Source organism: Gossypium arboreum, chromosome 7 (genome assembly GCF_025698485.1).
Source record: "Gossypium arboreum isolate Shixiya-1 chromosome 7, ASM2569848v2, whole genome shotgun sequence".
In the NCBI taxonomy this organism is placed as follows: domain Eukaryota; kingdom Viridiplantae; phylum Streptophyta; class Magnoliopsida; order Malvales; family Malvaceae; genus Gossypium; species Gossypium arboreum.
In genome coordinates, this window is record NC_069076.1 from 14,761,486 (window position 1) to 14,784,934 (window position 23,449).

The 23,449-nt window shown below is 36.4% G+C and overlaps 1 protein-coding gene, 1 non-coding gene and 1 pseudogene across 2 annotated transcripts; 1 reads left to right on the top strand and 2 right to left on the bottom strand.

Annotated features, from left to right (window-relative positions):
• Window positions 1-1,980: 1,980 nt before the first annotated feature.
• LOC108474309 (receptor-like protein kinase FERONIA) lies at window positions 1,981-15,833 on the bottom strand. The gene is made up of 4 exons (XM_017776268.2): window positions 13,558-15,833; window positions 8,658-8,809; window positions 3,171-3,592; window positions 1,981-2,208 (listed from the first exon to the last, which is right to left on the bottom strand). Exons 1-4 carry the CDS (start codon window positions 15,831-15,833, stop codon window positions 1,981-1,983), a joined length of 3,078 nt encoding a protein of 1,025 aa, XP_017631757.2.
• LOC128296014 (small nucleolar RNA R71) lies at window positions 5,013-5,119 on the top strand. Its single transcript, XR_008286562.1, has one exon. It is a non-coding gene; the product is annotated as a small nucleolar RNA R71 (small nucleolar RNA).
• A 1,852-nt stretch (window positions 15,834-17,685) lies between the features above and the next one.
• Window positions 17,686-20,721, bottom strand: LOC128295395 (receptor-like protein kinase FERONIA; annotated as a pseudogene).
• Window positions 20,722-23,449: the final 2,728 nt, after the last annotated feature.

The following is a 23,449-nucleotide window of genomic DNA, read 5'->3' on the forward strand; positions in this document are numbered from 1 at the left end:
GACTTGTTTGTCTCCAAACCTCAACCATGAAAATTAATCGACATTAGAAGTATAAAGAATATAAATTTCTATTTCTAATGCACATTAAAATTTTAAAGTACATTAAATTTGTATCTAATGTATATCTAATTTATAAAATAAAAATTTATAACATTACTAATATAATCTAATTTAATATTTTAAAATTATAAATCTATAAAATTTCCGGCCATCAGGATTTTTCTCTACAGGACTTGTTTATGAGTGTTGACTATGAGGACTGATGGACATTAAAAGTGTAATTGATGTATAGTTTTATTTTTAATAAATATTAAAATTCTAAAACATATTAAAATATCTATTCTATAATATTCATAAAATTATTTAATATTATTTTTGACACAATACTTAAAACTATTCATAACATTCAACTTATAAATAATAAAAAAATACATTTCAGCACACTTAAACTCACATTATCCTATATTAAAACTAACTTTTGGTAAGAAATGATGAGCACACAAGCAAAGAGTTTCATTGTCCAAAAACAATTCCTCCACGAATTTTCTCTGCAACATTTGTCTACGGATTGACCATGAAGACTTGGAAAAGTCTTAAACAAAAAACAACTCAAAGAAAAACTTTTTTTTAGAATGGCAAAAATAACTTATTGCATGTTGAAATTCCACAACGGATATTTGGGAAACATATTTTTTTTCTTTTACTTGGAGCTCTTACCTCTAAATCTCTATTGTTGGACTTGAAAAAATAAAGTTATAATAGCAATTCTACAAAATCACTTAAACAATGAACCAAATAAATTAATTATTGCAACGTGTAAAATGGTAACCGAATGAAATGGTGATTTCGTTGAACCAAACATCAGGACTTTAAATTTCGATATTATGGGAATCACCATGTTGCAATTCCATGGTTTTGAATTCATTAGTCATACACAAGTCTTAGCATTGGAGTGTTGGAAGTGGTTGATGATCGTAAAGATGTTGGAGAAAATGATGAAGGACGAGAGAGACGAGTTAATTCAATTAGGTGAACCTAGTTCTATTAATATAGTTGTTTTCATGTCCGTGGGAATTTTCTAAATGATGTTTTGTACTGTTGTAAACTAACTTCTAGTAGCAAAAGAGTTATGGTATTGTCATTTTTAAATAAAAAATAAAAAAATTTTGTACACCCCACGAATTTTCTCTACAAAACTCATTTATAGATGTAACGCTCTAAAATTTGAGTTTTTGTTATTAAGTTGTGTCGATGTGTTTGCTTCTATGGTTGTGTGTTTTGTTTGCTCACTTGAGATTTAAGTTGCATAAATTTTGGAATTTGTTAATTCTTTATTTGAACCCTTAACTTAGGATTCCTTGTTTAAGTTTAATTTTATGCCTTTGTGTATTAAGAATCAGCATGTTGGTTCATTGGGTAAGCATTTGTTTATTTTTTAGTCTTGTGTTCGTATCTTAAAGTTTAAACCATCAATGTACAAGTATCTATAAATTTAATCTAAAATATATCAATGAAAATCACAAATTAATAAGAGTTCATTCTAAAAGTAATATGAGCAAATTACTTAAACACAACGCATAAGTCAGCGATTTTCAAATAATCATATAAATAACCTCCCCACACTTAAGATGTACATTGTCCTCAATGTGCAAACAAATATAAATCATAATATAGACAAAATATCATAACACAGGGAGATGATTGAAACTGCCCTGAATGGTGGATGAATTTCCCATATTAGTGAAAAGCGGAATTGTCGATAAATGTAGGGGTAGTGCAAAATCCTGAGCAACTGATAAGAAAATAAACACAATGTTGAAGAAGATTAAAGGGTTACTCGTTAAGAGACAACTATAATCATTAAAATAAAGTTTAAAATATAAAGACAAAATGATATAAAAAGAAAAATAAAAATAAAATAAAAGATAAAAATAAAAATAAACATAAAAATAACTTGCCTCAATGGTCCTCATCATCAGACTAATCAGTCGGTAGCGCTGGAGGAGTGATTTGAAGATACTGACAGATTTTCTGTAAAGTCGCATCAATACTGTCGAACCTTTGAGTACAGTATTGACGAAAACTAGCAAACTCCTCGGAGGATACTCCTAGGGAGCTAACAGCAGAGGGAGCATGTCGGTGACTCGATGGTGGAGGCTGTGGTGGGTCCTCGTGATAGGGAGGAACATGAAGGAGGGGGGAATGGCGCTGGGGGTGGAGTGGTTTGAGGGTCGTGGGCTCAAGGTAGGGCAAGAGGGAGAGGAAAGGAAAAGAAAAGATTGGAGGGGGAAAAGGGTGGTAAGTGTGGCCTTGGGAAGGAAAAGAGAGGGATAAAAGATGGGGTCGATGGCTGGAGAAGGAGTGAGTGACGGCTGGTTGGGGAAAATTGGAGTAGATAAAAAATAAAATTTTAAGGTTTGGGGACTTTTATGGGTGACACGGTCGTGTAACGGTCCGTGTTGGGCCACACGGTCATGTCACACGCCCGTGTGGCTCAAATTCCAGCCCATGTTCATCGAGGAAAATAATAGCCCATTCGTCACATGGCCTTGGACGCCCGTGTGTCCAGGCCTTTTGCTTCATTGTTCGCTTCTCCTACGCCCGTGTGGTATCCCACACGCTCGTGTGTCTGAACACACGGCCATGTGCCTTACCCGTGAAGCTCTCTGACTTATTAAAATTTTTAAAATTTAGCTCCAGTTTTCACACGGCCTATGACATGCCGTGTCGCACACCCGTATGGCCTCTTTTAGCACATATCTATTGATTTTGGGTGATTTAAGCCCTGTTTCCACATGGCTTAGGACATGCTCGTGTGTCCAAGCCGTGTGGGTCACACGGCCATGTCACCAGGCCATGTAACTCACTGTTTAACCCCTGTTAAAGCACACGGCCTGGGACACACCTATGTGTCCAGGCCGTGTGGGTCAAAGACCTATATTTAAACATGAAAAATAGATAAAAAAAATAAATTAGTTAGTGGTGTTAGTGCTCAGGTTGACTCCCGATAAGTGCTTATTTAGAGTCTAAGCTCAACTTACCTCTTATTCACATGGTCACGGTGGATCACGGAGTCAAAACTCCTCTTTCTCACTGTCAATTCCTTTATTTAAATAAGGTTTTATTTGAGTACTGTTTACCTTAAAAGTGTCGAATTGTGAATGGGTTACCTTGACTGTACTGTATGGAAAGACTTTAAGTACTGTAAAAGGAGTTGCTCCATTTGCATTGAGCTCTGTAGTGATAATTCGAGGGTTGGTTTCATCTAATAACACTTGGTCACCTACTTTGAATTGGTTCGTCTCGTTAAACTTGACATGATGTTGCTTTTGCTCCTCCTTGCCATAAGTCCACCATTCATCTGGTTTATCTATCTGTAGCATTTGTCGTTCATGGATGGTTCCATTGTTCGTGCATGAACTAGATTGTGGCTCATTTATGTTTCTCAAAAGTTTTTCCTTCAAAGAGGGTTGAACCACCTGATTAGTCTTATTAACCGGATTTATAAGGTTATCTTCATTACTTAATATTTCAATCGAATCACAAGCCTGAAGAGTAACCGATTCATCACCTGGGCGAAACGTTAATTCACCTGTATCAACATTTATGATAGTTCTGATAGTTGCTAGAAAGGGTCACCCTAAGATTAAAAGAACGTCACCATCATTTTCCATGTCTAAAACAACAAAGTCCACTAGGACTATGAATTTATCAATCTTAACGAGTACGTCCCCTAGGAAACCTAATAGTTTTATCTGCCAATTGTATACTCATCCTAGTTTGTTTGGGCTTCCCAAAACCTAGTTGCTTAAACATTTTATAGGGCATGACGTTAATACTTGCCCTTAAGTCGGCCAAAGCATTATTAACAGAATTAAAAAAGGAATAGTAAAACTCTCTGGATCCTTTAATTTACTGGGTAGTTTATTCTGTAAAATTACCGAGCAAACTACATTTAATTCCACATGCGATGAATCATCTAACTTCCATTTGTTTGCTAGAAGCTCCTTTAAAAATTTCATTGAATTAGACATCAACGAAAGAGCTTCAATAAATGGTAAGTTAATATGTAACTTTTTTAATATGTTAATAAATTTACCAAATTGTTTATCTGCGCGGTCTTTCTTTATCACTTTAGGGTATAGCACGCGAGGTGTGTATTCTCTGCTTACCGATTTTTGTTTAATCTAGCTTTCATCCACCTTATCTTGGCTTACCATAGTTTCTTACCTTGGTTCTGGTTTGGACTCAACTAACCCTTCTTCATATTGAACCATAATCACATGGAGCTGCTCTCTTGGGTTAGTTTCGGTGTTGCTAGGCAAGCTACCTTATGGTCTTTCTGAGATCAGCTTAGCAAGTTGACCTATTTGAGTCTCGAGACCTTGATTGACGCTTGCTAATTTTTAAGCGCTATTTTGGTGTTTTGGAAACGTGTTTCTGACACTGAGATGAATTTCGTTAGCATCTTCTCAAGGTTCGGTTTCTTTTCCTACTGGTAAGGTGGTTGAAAGCTTGGAGGGGGTTGTGGTCTTTAATTGCCTTGACCACCCCAATAGAAGTTGGGATGGTTCCTCCAACCTGCATTCTAAGTATTACTATAAGGGCTATTCTGAGGTCTAGAATTATTACCCATATAGTTGGCTTATTCATTCGTAGTGCTAAGGTCGTAGGCCAGACATTCTGTATTATTCAATCCTCCTCCACTTGCATTACACTGCATCACTGGATGTACCTGTGTAGAGACACATAAACTATCAATCTTTTTATTTAAAAGCTCTACCTGGTTTGATAACTTAGTGACCGTGTCGAGGTTGAAAACACCGACTGCTTTATTAGGCTTTGTCCTCATGACTTGCGAGTGATAGTTATTCAGTGGCATCTCTTCAATAAATTCATAAGCCTCTTCGGGTGTTTTGTTATTTAAGGTTCCACCGGTGGCTGTATCGATCAGTTGTCTAGTTGAGGGGTTTAGACCATTGTAGAAAGTCTGAACCTATAGCCATAAAGGTAACCCATGGTGAGGGCACCTTCTCAATAAGTCTTTATACCACTCCCAGGCATCGTAAAGAGTTTTTAAATCTATTTGCACAAAAGAAGAGATATCATTCCTCAACTTTTCCTTTTTAGCCGACAGAAAATACTTTAATAAAAACTTTTCGATCATTTGTTCCCAAGTAGTGATGGAACCTCGTGGTAATGAGTTCAACCACTGTTTAGCTTTATTTCTTAATGAAAAGGGAAATAACTGAAGGTGAATGGCGTCGTTAGAAACGCCATTTATCTTGAAAGTATATCAGAACTCTAAGAAGTTGGCCAAATGAGTATTTGGGTCTTCATCCTGCAAACCATCAAACTAAACAAACTGTTGAATCATTTGTATAGTGTTAGGTTTCAGTTCAAAATTATTTGCAACAATTACAGGTCTAACAATACTCGATTCAGTCCCCGCTAAATTAGGCTTAGCATAGTCGTACATAGTACGAGGAGCAGGATTCTAATTTACGAGATTCGCTACAACCACAGGAGGTAGCGGATTATTATAATTTTCAGCCATCTCCTCGGTAGTGCTGGTATCATCCTCGTGCTCTTCCTCTATATACTGTAGACTTTGCCTTATTTCTCTACTATTTCTACGAGCCGGGCTTTCAATTTCGCTAAAATAGAGGCCCTGATGGGTTTCTTCTAGTCATAAACTATAAAAACCAGCCATAAGCAAATAAAAGAAAAATTAGTAAAATTAAAAGTAAAAAATAAATTGCAATAAAAAATAAAAAATGACGAAAGTAATAAAAATTAAGCGTTTCTAATATTCTAGTCCCCAGCAACGGCGCCAAAAACTTGATGATCTTTTTATGAACCATTAAACTAGACTACGATCATGACTAAGGCAAGTGCACCTATCGAATGGTAGTAAAGTCACGGTGAGTCCAAAGTATCGTATCCACAAGGACTAAAAGTACTAGTATTAACTTTCTTTCTATTATTTAACCTAAATTATAAGTGATTTGTTTTAATCTAAAATTAACTAACTAATTAACTAATGAACGCGACAGAGAGTGAAGAAAATAATCGAATAAACCAATAATAAAGACAATACCCAAGGGAGAATCCACCTAGACTTCACTTATTATTCTAATTCTAAATCTAACAATTTATTCACTTGTCTTGATCCGTAGAAATCCCTAAATTATGTTAATATCTCTTTCGAGACTAAAAACAACTGACTCTAGGTTGATTAATTGAAATCTCTTTCTAATTAAAACCTCTATTGTCACATTAACTCGATCTATGGATTCCCTTATTAGATTTGCTCTAATCCAGCAGATTTATGTCGCCCTATTTCTAGGGTTGCATGCAACTCCACTTAATTATGTGAGATCTACTCTTAAACAGGGACTTTTGCTCCACTGAATAAGCACATCATCTTGAATTAATATTCTGAAAATATTAAAACAAGAATTAAGAAAACATAATTAAGAACAAGAATAAGTATTTATCATTAAATTCAGAATATTAAACAATAAGATCCGTCTTAGGTTTCATCCTCCCTAGGTATTTAGGGAGTTTAGTTCATATCGTAGTAGAAAAACATCTCAAAAATAGGAAAATAACAAAACATAAAGAAACCCAAAAACTTTGAGAGAAATTGAAGGGAGATCTTCTGTCTTGAAGGAGATCTTGCTTCCAAGCTGAATCCGTTGGTGTTCTTCGAGTAATTCTTGTGTTCTACTCTGCGTATCCCCTTTAGGTCTTCCTCTGGTATGTATTTATAGACTTTAGACTGCCCAGAAAGATTAAAAATTGGCTTTTTTTGTGTATTTGGGAAACCTGGAGCGATATCGACACGAGCTGCCACATGAGCGTGTGGCCAGCCCGTGTGGCTCACACAGGCGTGTGTTCCACCCGTGCGGAATCTGTCTTAGCCGTGTGGGTCCTTCAATCAGCCCGTTTTCTGCTCCTTTTGTTCTCCTATGCTCTCTTGAGTATAAAACATGAAATTAAAAGATTAAGAGCATCTAATTCATTCAATTATATGATAAATCATCCAAAAGTGTGCTAAGTATGGGATTAGAAAGTGTTACTTTTATGGTTTATTAGTGGACTGTGTAACTCTCTGACTTTGGATTTGTGGTCACACGGGCAAACCATACGGGCGTGTGCGAGACCGTGTGTAAAAAATGAGGTGCAAGGGTCACACGAGTGAGACACACAAGCATGTGTCCAGGCTGTGTAACTCACTGACTTTGGAATTGAGTCACACGGGCATGTGTCTAGGCTGTGTAACTCACTAACTTTATATTTAAGACACACGGACGTGTGTCAGGCCGTATGGAGCCACATGGGTGTGTGAGCCGAGAAACTGAATTCTGTTAGAGTTGTAATTGATGTGCGAGGCGAAAGTAAGTTATTCGCAAGATAAGTATGAATTGAACTAAATTATATGAGCTAGTTATCATGAATACTAGTTAATTCTGGATATCGGTATGGGCTAGACATTAATGATATCGACACCCTGTTATATTAGAATTGCATGATTGTATCTGCAACTGAATTATATATACATGTCTGTTATATGTTTTACAAGTGCATGGGGCAGAAGTTATGGATTGAAGAAAGTGTTTATATTGATTTGATGGTCAAAACCACCCATAATTATGTCTAATCTGGCAGTGAGATTGTAAACACTGCAACGTGTCATACCGACACTATGAGGTGTGTAGGGATGGGTGGGTATTATATATCTATTGGTGTGTAGGGTAGATGCAGATGGTGTGTAGCGGTTGGAATAGGGAATTGCATCTTTATTTGTGCATGTATGACATTTGTATCTGCTATCGTATTTGTGTTATATGTACGTCTGTGACTGATCTGCTACGTATTAGGACTATTTTGTGTCCAAATATGTTTTCGGTTATTAAATTGACTGATGAGTCTGAATTGTTATCTGAACACTCAATAACATCTGAGCTCTTATACATAGGCTAGTATGTTTATGTTAGATTCTACATTACAACACACTAACTATTTGAATGAATTTCAGGGAACATCACAGGATTAAGCGGCCGACAGGCGTAGGACATGGTCATCTATCAGACTTATTATATATGTATATGCTTGTGTGAATTTATGTCTTTAATTTTGTATTTAAGCTTTGAAGATTTAACTATGTTTTCAGAAAACAAATTATTTTATGGCTTAATTATGGATTGAAAAATTTGTGTTAAGTATGACTATGTTCTGGTAAGTTAATGTGACATTCTAGACTTGGCCTTCCCGTCTAAACTGGGTTTAGGGTGTTACAACAGGACCATGAAAATTTGGAAAAGTCTTACACCAAAAACAACTTGATTTTTCTACTTTCTTTTTCCATTAAAAAAGATTAATTATAAAATCTTGTGAAATATATTATTTATGTTGCAACAGAAGATTTTAACTTTTATGTCCAAAACTTGAAAGAAATTTATGAAGTTTTTTATAATAAATTCTTGAAATAAAGTCTTTCACAAAAGTGGTAATTTTAACTAAAAAGATTTTACATGCATGATACAACTTGTAGCTAATTTAACACATTGAATATGAAACCGTTGTTCATGAAGAGCTGGAATTAATATTACAATTAATGAGCAAATAATTAAAGCATCTAATCTAGCGACCAACTCTCATTGATCCACTACCACTAGTAAACAATACATGATAATCTATGGAAGATGAGTCATTTGCATGATTCTCATCGTTTCCATTTATTTCAATTCCCTGCAGCTTCAATGCAAGTTCAAGTCCATACACCACTTCACTCATTGTGGGCCTCTGTTAGAATTAAGTGACCCAAATTCTTATTTAAATAAAATACGATGGAAAATAAAATAAAAGTAAAATCCATATAGAACTAGACTTCTTTTATTTTATTTTAGAATAAGGTTTTTAAACCTTATTAAACTCCATCTATTTTATATTGATTAGGATAAGGTGTTTCAGTCCTACTAGAATATGGCTTTGCAAGCCTATAAATAGACATAGTCTATTCCTCTTGTATTTGAGTAAAAATTTTTCGACATAGTGAATTTTCTTCTCCTCTGCCCGTGGTTTTTTTTCCCGAAAGGGTTTCCACGTAAAATTTATGTGTTCTTTATTTTTATTTATTTTATTCTATTTTATTTTTCACAAATTGGTATCAGAGCTTCCGGGTTATTCATCTCGATCACGGTAATGGCGTCTTTGAAGTATGAAATTTCGCTGTTGGATCGCAACACCAGATTTGCGTTGTGGCAAATTAAGATGCAAGCAGTTCTTGCACAGATGGATCTAGAGGATGCCCTGCTAGGGATAGATAAGATGCCTTCGACATTAACAGATGAAGAGAAGAAGCGTAAGGATCGAAAGGCATTAACACAATTACATCTGCATTTGTCCAACGAAATTTTGCAGGATGTGATGAAAGAGAAAACTGCATTGCATTATGGAAGAGGCTAGAACAAATATGTATGTCGAAAACTCTAACAAGCAAGTTGCATATGAAGCAGCGTCTTTATGCTCATCGTTTGGAGGAAGGTGCGTCTCTACACGAACACTTAACAGTGTTTAAAGAAATTCTCTCAAACTTGGAGGCCATGGAGGTTCAGTATGATAAGGAAGATCTAGGGTTGATTCTACTTTGTTCGTTGCCCCCGTCTTATTCAACCTTTAGAGACACGATTTTATATAGCCACGAGTCTCTCACAGTTGATGAGGTTTATGATTCTTTAACCTCGTATGATAAGATGAAGCATCTTGTGGTTAAACCCAACTCTCAGGGAGAGGGTCTCATTGTTCGTGGGAGACAAGACCGGAATATTGATGATGATCGTGGTAGAACACAGGAACGGAATCCTCGTGGTAAATCTAAGGGTAGATCGAAATCTTCAAACAGAGGTAAAACTTGCAACTTCTGCAAGAAGAAAGGGCACATTAAATCTGAGTGCTATAAGCTACAAAATAAGATTAAAAGGAGGTGCGAATCAAAAGGAAAACAGACCGAAAAATTCGGTGAAGTGATGTTGTAGAAGACTACAATGATGGTGAACTTCTAGTTGCTTCATCAATGATTCTAAAGTAAGCGAGGAGTGGATACTTGATTCAGTCTGCACCTTCCACATGAGTCCCAATCGGGATTGGTTTACAACTTATGAAACAAGATCTCAAGGTGTTGTTTTGATGGGAAATAATGCTTCATGTAAAATCGCAGTGTTGGAACAATTAAAGTTAAGATGTTTGATGGAGTTATCAAAACACTTAGTGACGTCGGCATGTTCCGAATTGAAAAGAAATTTAATTTCGTTGAGTACTCTTGATTCAAAAGTGCAGATACACAATGAAAGTGGGGTTTTAAAGATTTCCAAAGGGTCCTTGTTGTGATGAAAGGGCAAAGAAAGATTGCCAAGTTATATGTTTTACTGAGGTTCTCTCATTATTGGTGATGCAATTGTCGCTTCCTCTTCCTTGTCGATGATGATATTACTAAACTTTGGCATATCGCCTAGGGCATATGAGTGAGAATGGCATGGCGAATTAAGCAAAAGAGGACTTCTTAATGGGCAAGGAATTTGCAAACCGAATTTCGTGAGCACTGTGTTTTGGGAAGCAAAAGAGAGTTCGATTCACTAGAGGAATCCATAACATGAAGGAAACGTTGGAGTATATCCATTCGATCTGTGGGGCGTCCGAGTGCCTTCGAGAGGTGGAGCTAATTATATGCTAACCTTTATTGATGATTTTTCCGAAAAGTTTGGGCGTTCTTCCCAAGCGAGAAAAGCAATGTGTTTTCCACATTTAAGTCTTGGAAAATTATGATTGAAAAAGCAGACGGAAAACAGATAAAATACCTCCGCATGCATAATGGCTTAGAGTTCTGCTCGATGAGTTTAATAGATTGTGCAAGTCGAAGGATCATGAGACACTTGACGATTCGTCATACTCCACAACAAAGCGGCGTTGCGAGCGAATGAACGAACGATCATGGAGAAGGTTCGATGTATGTTGTCAAATGCCAACTTACAAGTCATTTTGGGCGAAGCGACCTCTCATCGCATGTTTTTTGATCAACCGATCTCCATCCATTGCCATTGAGAAAAAGACTCCACAAGAGGTATGGTCCGTAATCCCGCTAATTATTCGATTTAAAGATTTTGGGTGTCTGCGATGCTCATGTTGATAATGGAAAATTGGAACCGAGATCCATTAAATGCGTTTTCTTGGTTATAAAGTGGTGTAAAGGCTATAAGTTATGGTGTCCTGAAAATAGAAAAGTTGTGATTAGCGAGAGATGTTGTTTTTGATGAAACGCTATGCTACCTAACTTATCTCTTAAAGACTCTTCCAATAAAGAAAACCAAAAGCGGTGGAGCATCGATTATACGTAATCAACTCCTCAAGCCAGTACAAAATTGAGAATAGAGTTGCTTCTTCACCGCAATACTCTATCGCCAAAAACAGGACAAGAAGAGAAATTAAACCTCCAAAGAAGTATGCCGAGGTTGATCTAGTTGCTTATGCTTTAAATGTGGTGAAGATATAGATGCTAATCAAGAGCCATTTAATTATTCTGAGGCGATTAACTGTGAAGACTCGAGAAAAGTGGATGTTTGCTATGCAAGAGGAGATGGAATCACTCCACAAAAAAGCAGAACATGGGATCTTGTAAAACTTCCTAAAGGTAAAAAGGCATTCGTTGTAAATGGGTGTTTAAAAAGAAAGAAGGGACTCAGAGTAGAAGAACCGGATATAAAGCAAGGCTTGTTGCAAAGGGTTACAATCAAATTCCGGAGTGGACTTCACATGTGTTCTCTCCGGTTGTTAAGCATAGTTCGATTCGAGCTTTGCTTGGTATTGTGGCCATGCATGATTTGGAGCTTGAGCGGTTAGATGTAAAACGCATTTTGCATGGAGAACTTGAGGAAGATATTTACATGCAACAACCGAGGGTTTTATAGTCTCGAAAAAGAGGACTATGTTTGCTTGCTGAAAAAGTCCCTTTACGGTTTGAAACAGTCACCAAGACAGTGGTACAAGAGGTTTGATTCCTTTATGACTTCTCATGATTTCAAAAGAAGTAGTTTTGACAGTTGTGTCTACTTTAAGAAAAATAGTGATGGTTCTTTTGTGTATCTACTTCTTTATGTTGATGACATGTTGATAGCAGCAAAAGATAAAAGAGAGATAAGAAAGGTTAAAGCCCAACTAAGTGAAGAATTTGAGATGAAAGATTTAGGACCAGCAAAGAAGATACTTGGTATGGAGATTCTCGAGATAGAAAAGCAAGTAAATTGTACCTAAGTCGGAAGGGTACATTGAGAAAGTTCTTTGCAGTTCAATATGCAGAGTGCTAAGCTGTTAGTACTCCTTTAGCACCCATTTCGGACTTTCATCGGCCTTATCTCCTCAATCGATAATGAGATTGAGTACATGTCACATGTTCCATACTCTAGTGCGAGGGATCTCTCATGTATGCTATGGTTTGTTCACGTCCGTTTTATCATATGCAATCGGTCAGCTTAGCGGATACATGGCGAATCTCGGTAAAGAACACCGGAAAGCGATTCGATGGATTTTAAGATACTTACGAGGCACTACTAATGTTTGCTTACAGTTTGGAAGAACTAAAGATGGAGTTATAGGGTATGTTGATGCTGATTTTGCTGGAGACCTTGATAGAAGAAGATCTCTCACGAGTTACGTCTTTACAATCGGAGGTTGTGCAATTAGTTGGAAAGCCACTTTGCAAACTACGATCGCTTTGTCTACCAAAGCCGAGTACATGGCGATTCTTGAGGCTTGTAAAGAAGCTATTTGGTTGAAGGGACTATTTAGTGAACTCAATGAAGACCTTCAAATCAGCCACAGATTTTGTGACAATCAGAGTGCCATCTTTCTTACAAAAGATCAAATGTTTCATGAGAGAACAAAACACATTGATATTCGGTATCATTTTGTTCGTGATATTATTGCTCGTGGTGATATTGTTGTGAGCAAAATTAGCACTCATGAAAATCCTGCAGATATGATGACTAAGTCACTTCCTATAACCAAGTTTGAGCATTGCTTAGACTTGGTTGGTGTTCATTGTTGAAGTTAAACCCTTAAGGGGTTTTTGGAAGAGGTGAAGAACTTGTTTATTGAAAGTTCGCGATGAAGAACTTGTTCATTGAGAATTTGTGTCAAGGTGGAGATTGTTAGAATTAAGTGACCCAAATTCTTATTTAAATAAAATACGATGGAAAATAAAATAAAAGTAAAATCCATATAGAACTAGACTTCTTTTATTTTATTTTAGAATAAGGTTTTAAACCTTATTAAACTCCATCTATTTTATATTGATTAGGATAAGGTGTTTCAGTCCTACTAGAATATGGCTTTGCAAGCCTATAAATAGACATAGTCTATTCCTCTTGTATTTGAGTAAAATTTTTCGACATAGTGAATTTTCTTCTCCTCTGCCGTGGTTTTTTCCAAAAGGGTTTCCACGTAAAATTTATGTGTTCTTTATTTTTATTTATTTTATTCTATTTTATTTTTCACAGCCTCTTCATCCCTTCCGAAGATAAACAACTTATAGCTACTTCTCGAAATTTTAACAGACTTGGAAGCTTGATCTTACCTTGTAAAAAGGGATCAATTATCTGATCAAAGCTTCCATTGTTGTAGCAATGTTGTGCCCACTCTGCTAAACTTATTTGCATATGATCCTCAGCAGTTCGATCTATTGGTGCTCTTGCACATAGCACCTCAAACAACACCACACCAAAAGAGTACACATCAGATTTCTCGGTTAGTTTCTGAAGACGATAGTATTGAGGATCCAAGTACCCGAAACTGCCTTTGACAGCAGTGCTAATATGAGTGTTGGTTACGTCATTCATTTTAGACAATCCGAAATCAGATACTTTGGCCACCCATTTCTCACTTACCAAAATATTTGTTGTCTTCACATCTCGGTGGATGATGGTGTGGTTGGGACCTCGGTGGAGATAATGCAGCCCATGTGCAGCACCAATACACATCTTGAGCCTCTGCTCCCATTGTAAAGGGGGACTACTAGTGTTGTAGAGGTGATCTCTCAAGGTCCCATGAGCCATGTAGTCATATACAAGGATCATTTCCTTATTATCTTGGCAATATCCGATTAAAGAAACTAAATTTTGGTGCCTAAGTTTCGAAAGCATCTCAATTTCAGTCCTAAACTCAAGCACCCCTTGTTGTGAACCTGGATTCAAGCGTTTGATTGCAACAGGGGTGGAGCCAGCATTAGCGAATCCTTTGTAGACTTCACCGAATCCGCCTCTTCCAATGATGAGATTCTTATCGAAGTTGTTAGTAGCAGTTTTGATCTCCCTCAGTGAGAAGTGGCGACAAATATCAGATGGTAGAGAAGGGCAGCTGTTGTTGGCAAATTTATTGGAACGTATTCGGAAAATCACGAAAAGTAAAAGAGAGATAGTAACAAAGCCGGTAACTGGAGCAGCAACAATGACAACAACATTTATCGTCCTCTTCTTTCCTAAGTGCAAAACGAGCGTTGGATCGGGGTTAGGTCCGCTAAGATCACCGCTCCTGCTCAATTTGAAAATTTCAACTCCATTCAGGATTGCATCAGAATACATAGTTCTCCATGCCGGGTCAGGATGTAGCTGAATTGCAAGATTTTGTTTCTTTTGATTTCCTTTATTCCTTATTGCCACTGCGTAATCTCTATATATTGGAACTCCATTTCCACCACTCCAGGCTATAACGTCTGCTTGAGTTTCTGCTGTGTTGTTGGCTATGAAGATCTCAAAAACTCTGTCACCTTCTTTCGTTACCTCTATTTGGAACTCACAAAAATGCAATCTCACAAAGTAATTAAAGTCAGAATCAACAGGGAACTCCCAAGTGAGATTATAATTCTCATTCATAGTCTTGTTAGTTCCCATTGTTCTAGCAACTTTATAGATGGATCCCGGAGCAGAGAACGATGGCACAGCGCTGAAGCTGAGATTAACACTCGTGTTAACTGGAAGAGCACTAGGTCCCGCAACTGTCAAGTAATCGTCGTCCCCTGACCAGGCTCGATACATGCCAGTGTCTTCTGCAGGTGGGATTTGTTTTCCACCAACAGTGATCCGATGCATCATCTCAAGGGCAGTGTTGTTTGCCCAGCTATACAACCTACCGGTAGGGTGGCCAAGGAGGGGAACACCTTCATCACTGGCAGGTCTGTAGTATAGGATGGTGGGCATAGACACAATTTCAATCCCGTTTGCAAAAGCATACGCATCTGAGATAGCCGAACTCGGAGAGAATGTTATATTTAGGGTCTCTCCATCTTCGACGTTAGCGCAGAATTCTTTAACCAGAGTTTCTTTGCCTTGAGCATGAAGTAAAGCACTGAAGTTTCTGAGAAGTGTAAACCGACCTGCTTTAACAGTGAAGAAAGCCTTAGACAGATTAAAGCCTGGGTATGAATGTAGATGAAAGTGCAAGCGAATGAACTTCGGGCCAGCAGTAAGGGGGATCATGTAGGTGAACTCCGAGTAGGAAAGGCGGCTTGTGATGTAGGGTTCATACCCAGTAGAGGCACTTAAAAACAGAGATTGATTGTTTCGTGAATGTAGGACGGGGAATCTAGAATTGTTTTCTGCACTCCAAAGGCGGCCATCTGAAGCTAAGGAGTGAGAGAAAGAGCCACAATTAATGGTGATGTTTTCAATGGGGATATAAGAAGGGACTACTTCCCCTACTGTAACTGCAATCAAGACTCTAAGATTTAAAAGTGTGATAAGTAATCTTTGCAAACTAAGTGTTTCATTGTTTGTCTTCATCTTCACGATAAAGAGAAAGACGAAAAGATTATGGAAAGAACCAACCAGGACGTTTTGTAGGCAAAAAAAAAAAAACCAGAAATATGAGAATATGGAACTCCAAATTAGTGAGAATAAGGAAAATGTTTGAATCAATCAGAGACTTTAAAAAAGAGAGAGACAAGTTAATTCAAGTAGGTGAACTTAGTTGTAGTATATCATACTATAATTTATTGTTGTTTTCATATTGGTGGGAATTTTCTAAATAAAATTTTGTATTATTATAAATTAACTTCAAATGAAAAAAAAAATCTATGGTGTAGTCATTTTTAAATAAAAAAATAAAAACTTTCCATACACCCCACGAATTTTCTCTGCAAGACTCATCAATGGACATCGACCATTTGAAAGACTTGGGAAAGTCTTAGAAAGTTTAATTGTAAAATGCTGTGGAATATATTATTTAAGTAACTATGCTTATGACGATTATAACAAGAGATTGTCACATGTTATTATGTAATTAGTTGTCAATATTATATTAATATAAAGTAATAGTGTTAGTGTGAAAGTATTAAGGTGTGTGATGAAAAATAAGTTCAAGTAACAATTAAGTCTAACAAAATTTTGGTACCAACTAACTACTTTTAAATAAATTTAAGTACAAATTATTATATTATTGAACTCACAACCAAAGTGGCATTATAAAAAAAATTTTCCGCTCCACAAATTTTCGACTTGTCTTCAACCATAGATCATGAAAACTAATGGGCATTAGAAATATAAATAATATAGAATTCCATTTTGAAGTACACTAAAATCCTAAAATTCATTAAACTTGTTATTTAATATATATCTACTCTATAAAATAAAAATTTTGTAACATTACTAATATTATCTAATTTAATATTTTAAAAATATAATCACATAAAATTTCCAACCATGAAGATTTTTCTCTACAAGACTTGTCTATGGGCGTTGGATATGAAGACTAATTAACATTAAATATATAAATGATATAAAATTTTATTCTTAATAAATATTAGAGTTATAAAATATATTGATTTTTTATTTTAATGAAATATATATTTTATAATAAAAATATTTATAATATTAAAAATAAGTGATAAAAATATTATATTGTCGAGCACACAACCAAGAATTTCATTATCCAAAGACAATTCCACAAACTCCATGGATTTTCTCTCCATGAAGACTTGTCTACCGACGTCGACCATGAAGACTTGGTAAAGTCTTATAAAAAGACCTATTAAATAATTGTTCATAGAAAGTTGGAATTAAAATTACAATTGGTAAAATAAAAATAAAAATTCTAGCGTCCAACTTTCATTGATTCACCACTAGTAAACAATACATGATAATCAATGGTGGATGATGTTGGACAAAACATGTTAGTAAACAAATATTTATATAAATTAAATTAAATTAAATAATTTATATTTAAAATATCACATACGAAAAATCAATAAATAAGATTATCAAAACTAGAAATCGAATAAAAGAATCGAGTTTTACTAAATGTTGAGGCCTATTTTATACAGTTTCTTCAAGATAGATTTTGTCGTTCCTATGGTACTTGGAGAAACGTTGGTCGACTGTTTCCCAGAATACAACAACAAGATGATCGAAGCAGTAACACCTCTGCAGTGATCAACGAACAAACCTTACCTTCTTCTATCACTGAAACGTTGGAAAATATGGAGAGGAAAAAGAGAAGAATTTTCTAGAGCAAAATAAATTCGTTGTGAGTGTCTCCTAAAAAAAATATTTAAGCTTTTATAGGGCATGGGATTTTGGAGGGCATTTCGCATTGTCCACGTTATACGTGTGCACCCTAACCCCTATAGGTTTGGATCTACACCACCTCCTGCATGCAAGGCAAGATTTTAAACTTAGTCATTTAATAATCCTTTAAGTGGGTTCTCATATATGTACATATCTCACACTTGGTATTTAACCAATGTGGGATCTAAGTTTTTCTTTTCCTCCACAAATATTCACAAATAGCTTACTTTGAGTATTAATTTCTCATTCATCATTCAACTATTTTAAGCATATGATATATCATTATAAAAGTCTCATGGAGCAAAATATAAAACCATAATTTTATGATTTAACTCTTCACCTTTACCAATCGAGAATATAACTTAAAGTTTCCAAAAATTATAATTTTTCCAACAGATAAGTCATTTGCATGATTCTCAGCGTTTTTATTTATTTCACTTCCTTGCAGCTTCAATGCAAGCTCAAGTCCATACACCACTTCACTCATTGTCAGCCTTTTCATCTCTTCTGAAGCCAAACAACTTATATCAACTTCACCAAATTTTAACAAACTTGCAAGCTTGATCTTAACATGTAGATGAGTATCAATTACCTGATCAAAAGTTCCATTGTTGCAGCAATGTTGTGCCCACTCTGCTAAACTTATTGCATATGATTCTCGACAATTCGATCTATCGATGATCTTGCACATAGTACTTCACACAATACCACACCGAGAGAATAGACATCGAATTTTTTAGTTATTTTCTAAAGACGGCAATATTTAAGATCCAAAAACCAGATGTTGCCCTTGACGGCGATACTAATCTGAGTGTTGGGTAAGTCATTCAGTTTAGACAATCCAAAATCAGATACTCTGGCTATCCATTTAGCATTTATCAAAATATTTGTGGTCTTCACATCTCGGTGAATGATGGTGTGATTAGGACCCCTGTGGAGATAATGCAACCTTTGTGCAGCACCAATACACATCTTGAGCCATTGCTCCCATTGTAAAAGGGGGTTTCTAGTGTTGAAGAGGTGATCTCTCAAAGTCCCATGAACCATGTAGTCATACACAAAGATCATTTTCTTTTTGTATTCACAATATCCGATTAGAGAAACTAAATTTTGGTGTCCTAAACTCAAACACCCCTTGTTTTGAGCTTGGATTCAAAAGTTTGATCGCAATTGGGGTAGAGCTGGCATTAGCGAATCCTTTGTAGATGTCGTCGAATCCTCCTCTTCTGATGATAAAATTTTTATCAAAATTCTTGGTAGCTATTTTAATCTCCCTTAGTGAGAAGCGGGGCAAATATCTGAAGGTGAAGTCGGGCTGTTGCTGTTGGCAAATTTATTGGAATGTATCTGGTAAATTAGAAGAAGTAAAAGAGAGACGGTAATAAAGCCCGAGATAGGAGAAACAACACCAACAATTATTATTGTTCTCTTCTTTGTTATTTGTACAACCGATGACTTCTTAGGATGGATGTTAGGTCTAGATCTAAGATCAAAGCTAGGTCCGAAGAGAGGAAAATCGTTGCTCAATTTGAAGATTTCATGCCTATTCAAAATTGCATCAGAATAAAGAGTTCTCTAAGGCGGCAAAAGATGCAAAGCAATAGAGAGATTTTGCTGCTTTTGATTTCCTTTCATTCCTATTGACACTACATAATCCCTATATATAGGAATCCCATTACCACCACCCTAGGATATAACTTCTGCTGTAGTTTATGCAGTTGAATTATCCAATAAGATCTCAAACACTCTATCACCTTCTTTGGTTATCTCTGTTTGGAAATCACAAAAATGTAACTTACGAAGTAATTAAACCTAGAATCAACAGGAAACTCCCATGTCAGCTAGTAGTTCTCATTCTGGGTCTTGTTCGTCCCCATAGTCCTGATAGTTACATAAAACTCCCTTGGAGCAGAGTCCGAGGGTATGTCACTGTTGAACCTAAGTTCCACTTTGGTATCAACAGGAAGAGCACTTGGTTTGGCTATTGTCAAATAGGCGTCATCTGTTAACCAGCTCCAGAACATCTCAATGTCGTCTCCTGGTAAGATTTCCCTCACACCAACATTGATTTGATACATCTTGTTGAACTTTGGCCTTCAATGCAATAGGAAATCAGTAGTAGACCAGCATCAAAGCTGAACCAGTGAAGCAGCAACATTTTGTTTATTTTGTTCATTTGTAACTTCCTCAGTTGCTTTGTAATTTGACTTTAAAGTTAGTAGGATTTGTTGATGATTTCAATTTGATGTAATGGCTAATATGTCAGCCTCTTTTTTGTGTAATTTAAGTTAAGTTAGTAGGATTTGTTGATGATTTCAATTTGTGTAATGGCTAATATGTCAGCCTCTTTTTTGTGTAATTTAAAGTTTTAGTCATGTATTAGTGGAAGTAGTTACATATTAGGTAACTGCCTTGTAATTTATATTTTTCAATCAATAAAATTTGATGCAAGTTTAGAATTTTAGTTTTCTTTTTGTTCAAACTTTTTTTGCATTCATTTTTCTTTGTTTTTCTTCTTGGCTTTCTGTTAATAACACCAAAAAATGGTAATCAGAGCCTGTCATCTTTGAGGGCCTCTATTGTTAGTAGCTTTTGTGAAGAAAACTTGAAAAGAGAAAAACTGAAGCTATCGATTTTTACTACTACAATATGAGCTTCACACCACCACCACCACTTGTGTTTGCTGATGAGAACTACCACATTTGGGTAGTGAAGATGAAAACTTACCTACAAGCACATGACCTATGAAATGTGGAAGAGAATGACACTGAACCAGCTCCGCCCAAATCAGACAGCACAGTGAAGAGTGTGCCAAGAAGTACAAAGCAATGGCATGCTTGCAAAATGGTGTATCTGATGTGATTTTCACTCAGATAATGGCTTATGACACACCAAAACAAGCATGGAAGAAGCTAAAGGAAGAGTTCATGGGGTCAGATAAGACAAGGCACTAGCAACTGATCAACCTGATAAGACTCTTTGAGAATTTAAAGATGAAAGAGTCAGAGACCATCAAGTAGTACTCTGGTAGGATAATGGCCACAGTCAACAACATTAGGCTCCTTGAAGATGATTTCAGTGAGAGTAGAGTTGTTGAAAAGATCATCACCACTCTCCTAAAAAGTTTGAGTCAAAGATTTCCTTATTGGAGGACTCGAGGGACTTATCAACCATCTTATTGTCTGATTTGGTAAATTATCTATATGTACACGAGCAAAAGAGGGGCAACAGGCTAGAGGAGCATCCAGAATGAGCTTTCCAAGTAAGATCCAAAGAAAGCTCAAGTTCGAGCTACAAAAAAAAAACCATGGCTTGACAAAAGGTAGAAACCAAATAGGGATGCAGGAAAGAAGAAATTTCCACCATGCATTCACTACAAAAGGTCCACACACTTAGAGAAGTACTGCTGGTACAGGCCAGTTATCTAGTGCAGAAGCTGCAAAAGTTTGGTCATATTGAGAAGGTGTGCAAGATCAAAGGAAAGGCACAAACTCAGTAACAAAATCAAGCTCAGGCTGCTGAGGATGCTCAGGCTTAAGAGGAGCATGTTTTCAATGTAACCTGTTATGCAACTTCAGCCAAAGTGAGAAGGAATTGGTTAGTAGATAGTGGCTGCACTCACCATATGACATCTAATGAAGGGTTGTTCAAGAATCTTGATAGAAGTTTCTCTTCCAAAGTCAGGATTGGAAATAGAAACCTTATTGATGCCAGAGGCAAAAGAGATGTAGTGATCAGCACACACTTAGGTAACAAAGTAATCTTAGATGTTCTTTTTGTGCATGACATAGACCAAAACTTGCTTAATGTTGGCCAGCTGATTGAGAAGGGTTATTCACTTGTTTTTAAGAATAAATCTTGTGTTATTGAGGATTCATTTGGTCAAGAATTAGTTACTGTGGCTATGACTGATAGATGTTTCATGTTGGATGTAAATTAGTTAGAAAAGAAAGCCTACACTAGTCTTGCTGATAAAGCTAGTTTAAGGCATAAAAGATTAGGCTATGCTAACTACAGATCATTTGATTTATTGCACAAATTAAACTTGGTTGAAAACATGTCCAAAGTTGAATTTAGTGACAATGTTTGTGAAATTTTCCAATTTAGGAAGCAAGCAAGATTGCCTTTTCCAGTTAATAAGGCATGGAGAGCTTGAGACAAGCTCGAATTAGTCCACACTAACATATGTGGACCAATGAAGACTTCTTATTTAAATGACAGTAAATATTTTATGCTGTTCATATATGATTTTTCTAGATTTTGTTGGATCTACTTTTTGAAGCAAAAGTCTGAAGTATTTGAGGCATTCAACAAATTCAAAGCCTTAGCTGAGAATCAGCCAGGTTGCAAGATTAAGGCCTTAAGACCAGATAATGAGACTGAGTACTTATCAGAAAAGTTTCAGAAGTTGTGTGAGCAAGCTGGAATTAAACATCAGCTAACAACCATTTACACTCCTCAGCAGAATGGAGTGTGTGAAAGAAAGAATAGAACAGTACTCGACATGGCTAGATGCTTACTGTTTGAAAGCAAATTGCCAAGCAAATTTTAGGCTAAGGCAGTAAACACTTCAGTGTATCTACTCAATAGGTTGTCTACTACTGTTGTCAAAGATAAAACTTCTTTTAAAGCTTGGTATGAACTCAAGCCAACAATTTCACACCTAAAGGTGTTAGGTTGTGTCTGCTATGTTCTCATTCCAACTGAAAAGAGAACCAAACTTGAAAGAACATCTATGTCAGGGATCTTTGTTGGTTACAGTAGCACTAAGAAAGGCTATAGGGTGTTTGATCCTTCAAAAAAAAACATCATTGCGAGCAGGGATGTAAAATTTGATGAAGGAAGAGTATGGAATTAGAGTGAAATAGATGCAAGTCTAAGTGAATAAGATCAGCAAGACATCAGTCTGGAACCAGATGAGGAAAGGTCAATTGGTGATGATTTTGATGATGAACCTGTGAGAGGCACAAGAACCATTGTTGACATTTATCAAAGGTGTGATATTGAAATAGTTGAGCCTTCAAATTTTGATGAAGCTGTCTGAGAAAAGTGTTGGAAAAGGGCCATAAAAGTAGAAATGTGGATGATTCACAAAAATGACACTTGGGATTGGTTGACAGACCAGACCAGAAGAGGGTTATTGATGTGAAATGGATGTTTAGAGTCAAGTACAATACTGATGGCTCTTTAAACAAACACAAGGCAAGACTTGTAGTGAAGGGACACAGCCAGCAGTATGGCATTGATTTCATGGAAACATTTGCTCCAGTTGCAAGGCTAGGCACAATAAAGCTTCTATTTGCCTTGGCTGCTCAGAAGGAATAGAAAGTACACCAGCTGGATGTCAAGTCAGCCTTTCTAAATGGCTTCCTCAAAAAAGAAATTTTCATTGAACAACCAGATGGGTTCAAAGTTCCTAATGAAGAGGACAAGGTCTACAAGCTAAAAAAGGCATTGTATGGTCTAAAGCAGGCATCAAGGGACTGGTATGACAGGGTTGATGCATACCTGTCTAGGCTCGGGTTCGAGAAAACTGTGAGTGAACCTACACTTTATGTAAAGAAATCAGAGAATGAAACTTTACTGATTGTGTCACTCTATGTGGATGACCTGTTGGTAATTGGAAGCAAAGGGAAGATGATCGATGAGTTCAAAATGCAAATGCAGAATGTTTTTTAAATGACTGACTTGGGGGAAATGACATATTTTCTTAGCATGGAAGTAATTCAAACTGACCAAGCCATCTTCATAAGTCAACAGGATTTTGCACTGAAAATCTTAAACAAGTTTTGTATGTCCAATTACAAAACTGTCAGCACACCAGTGGCTCAAGG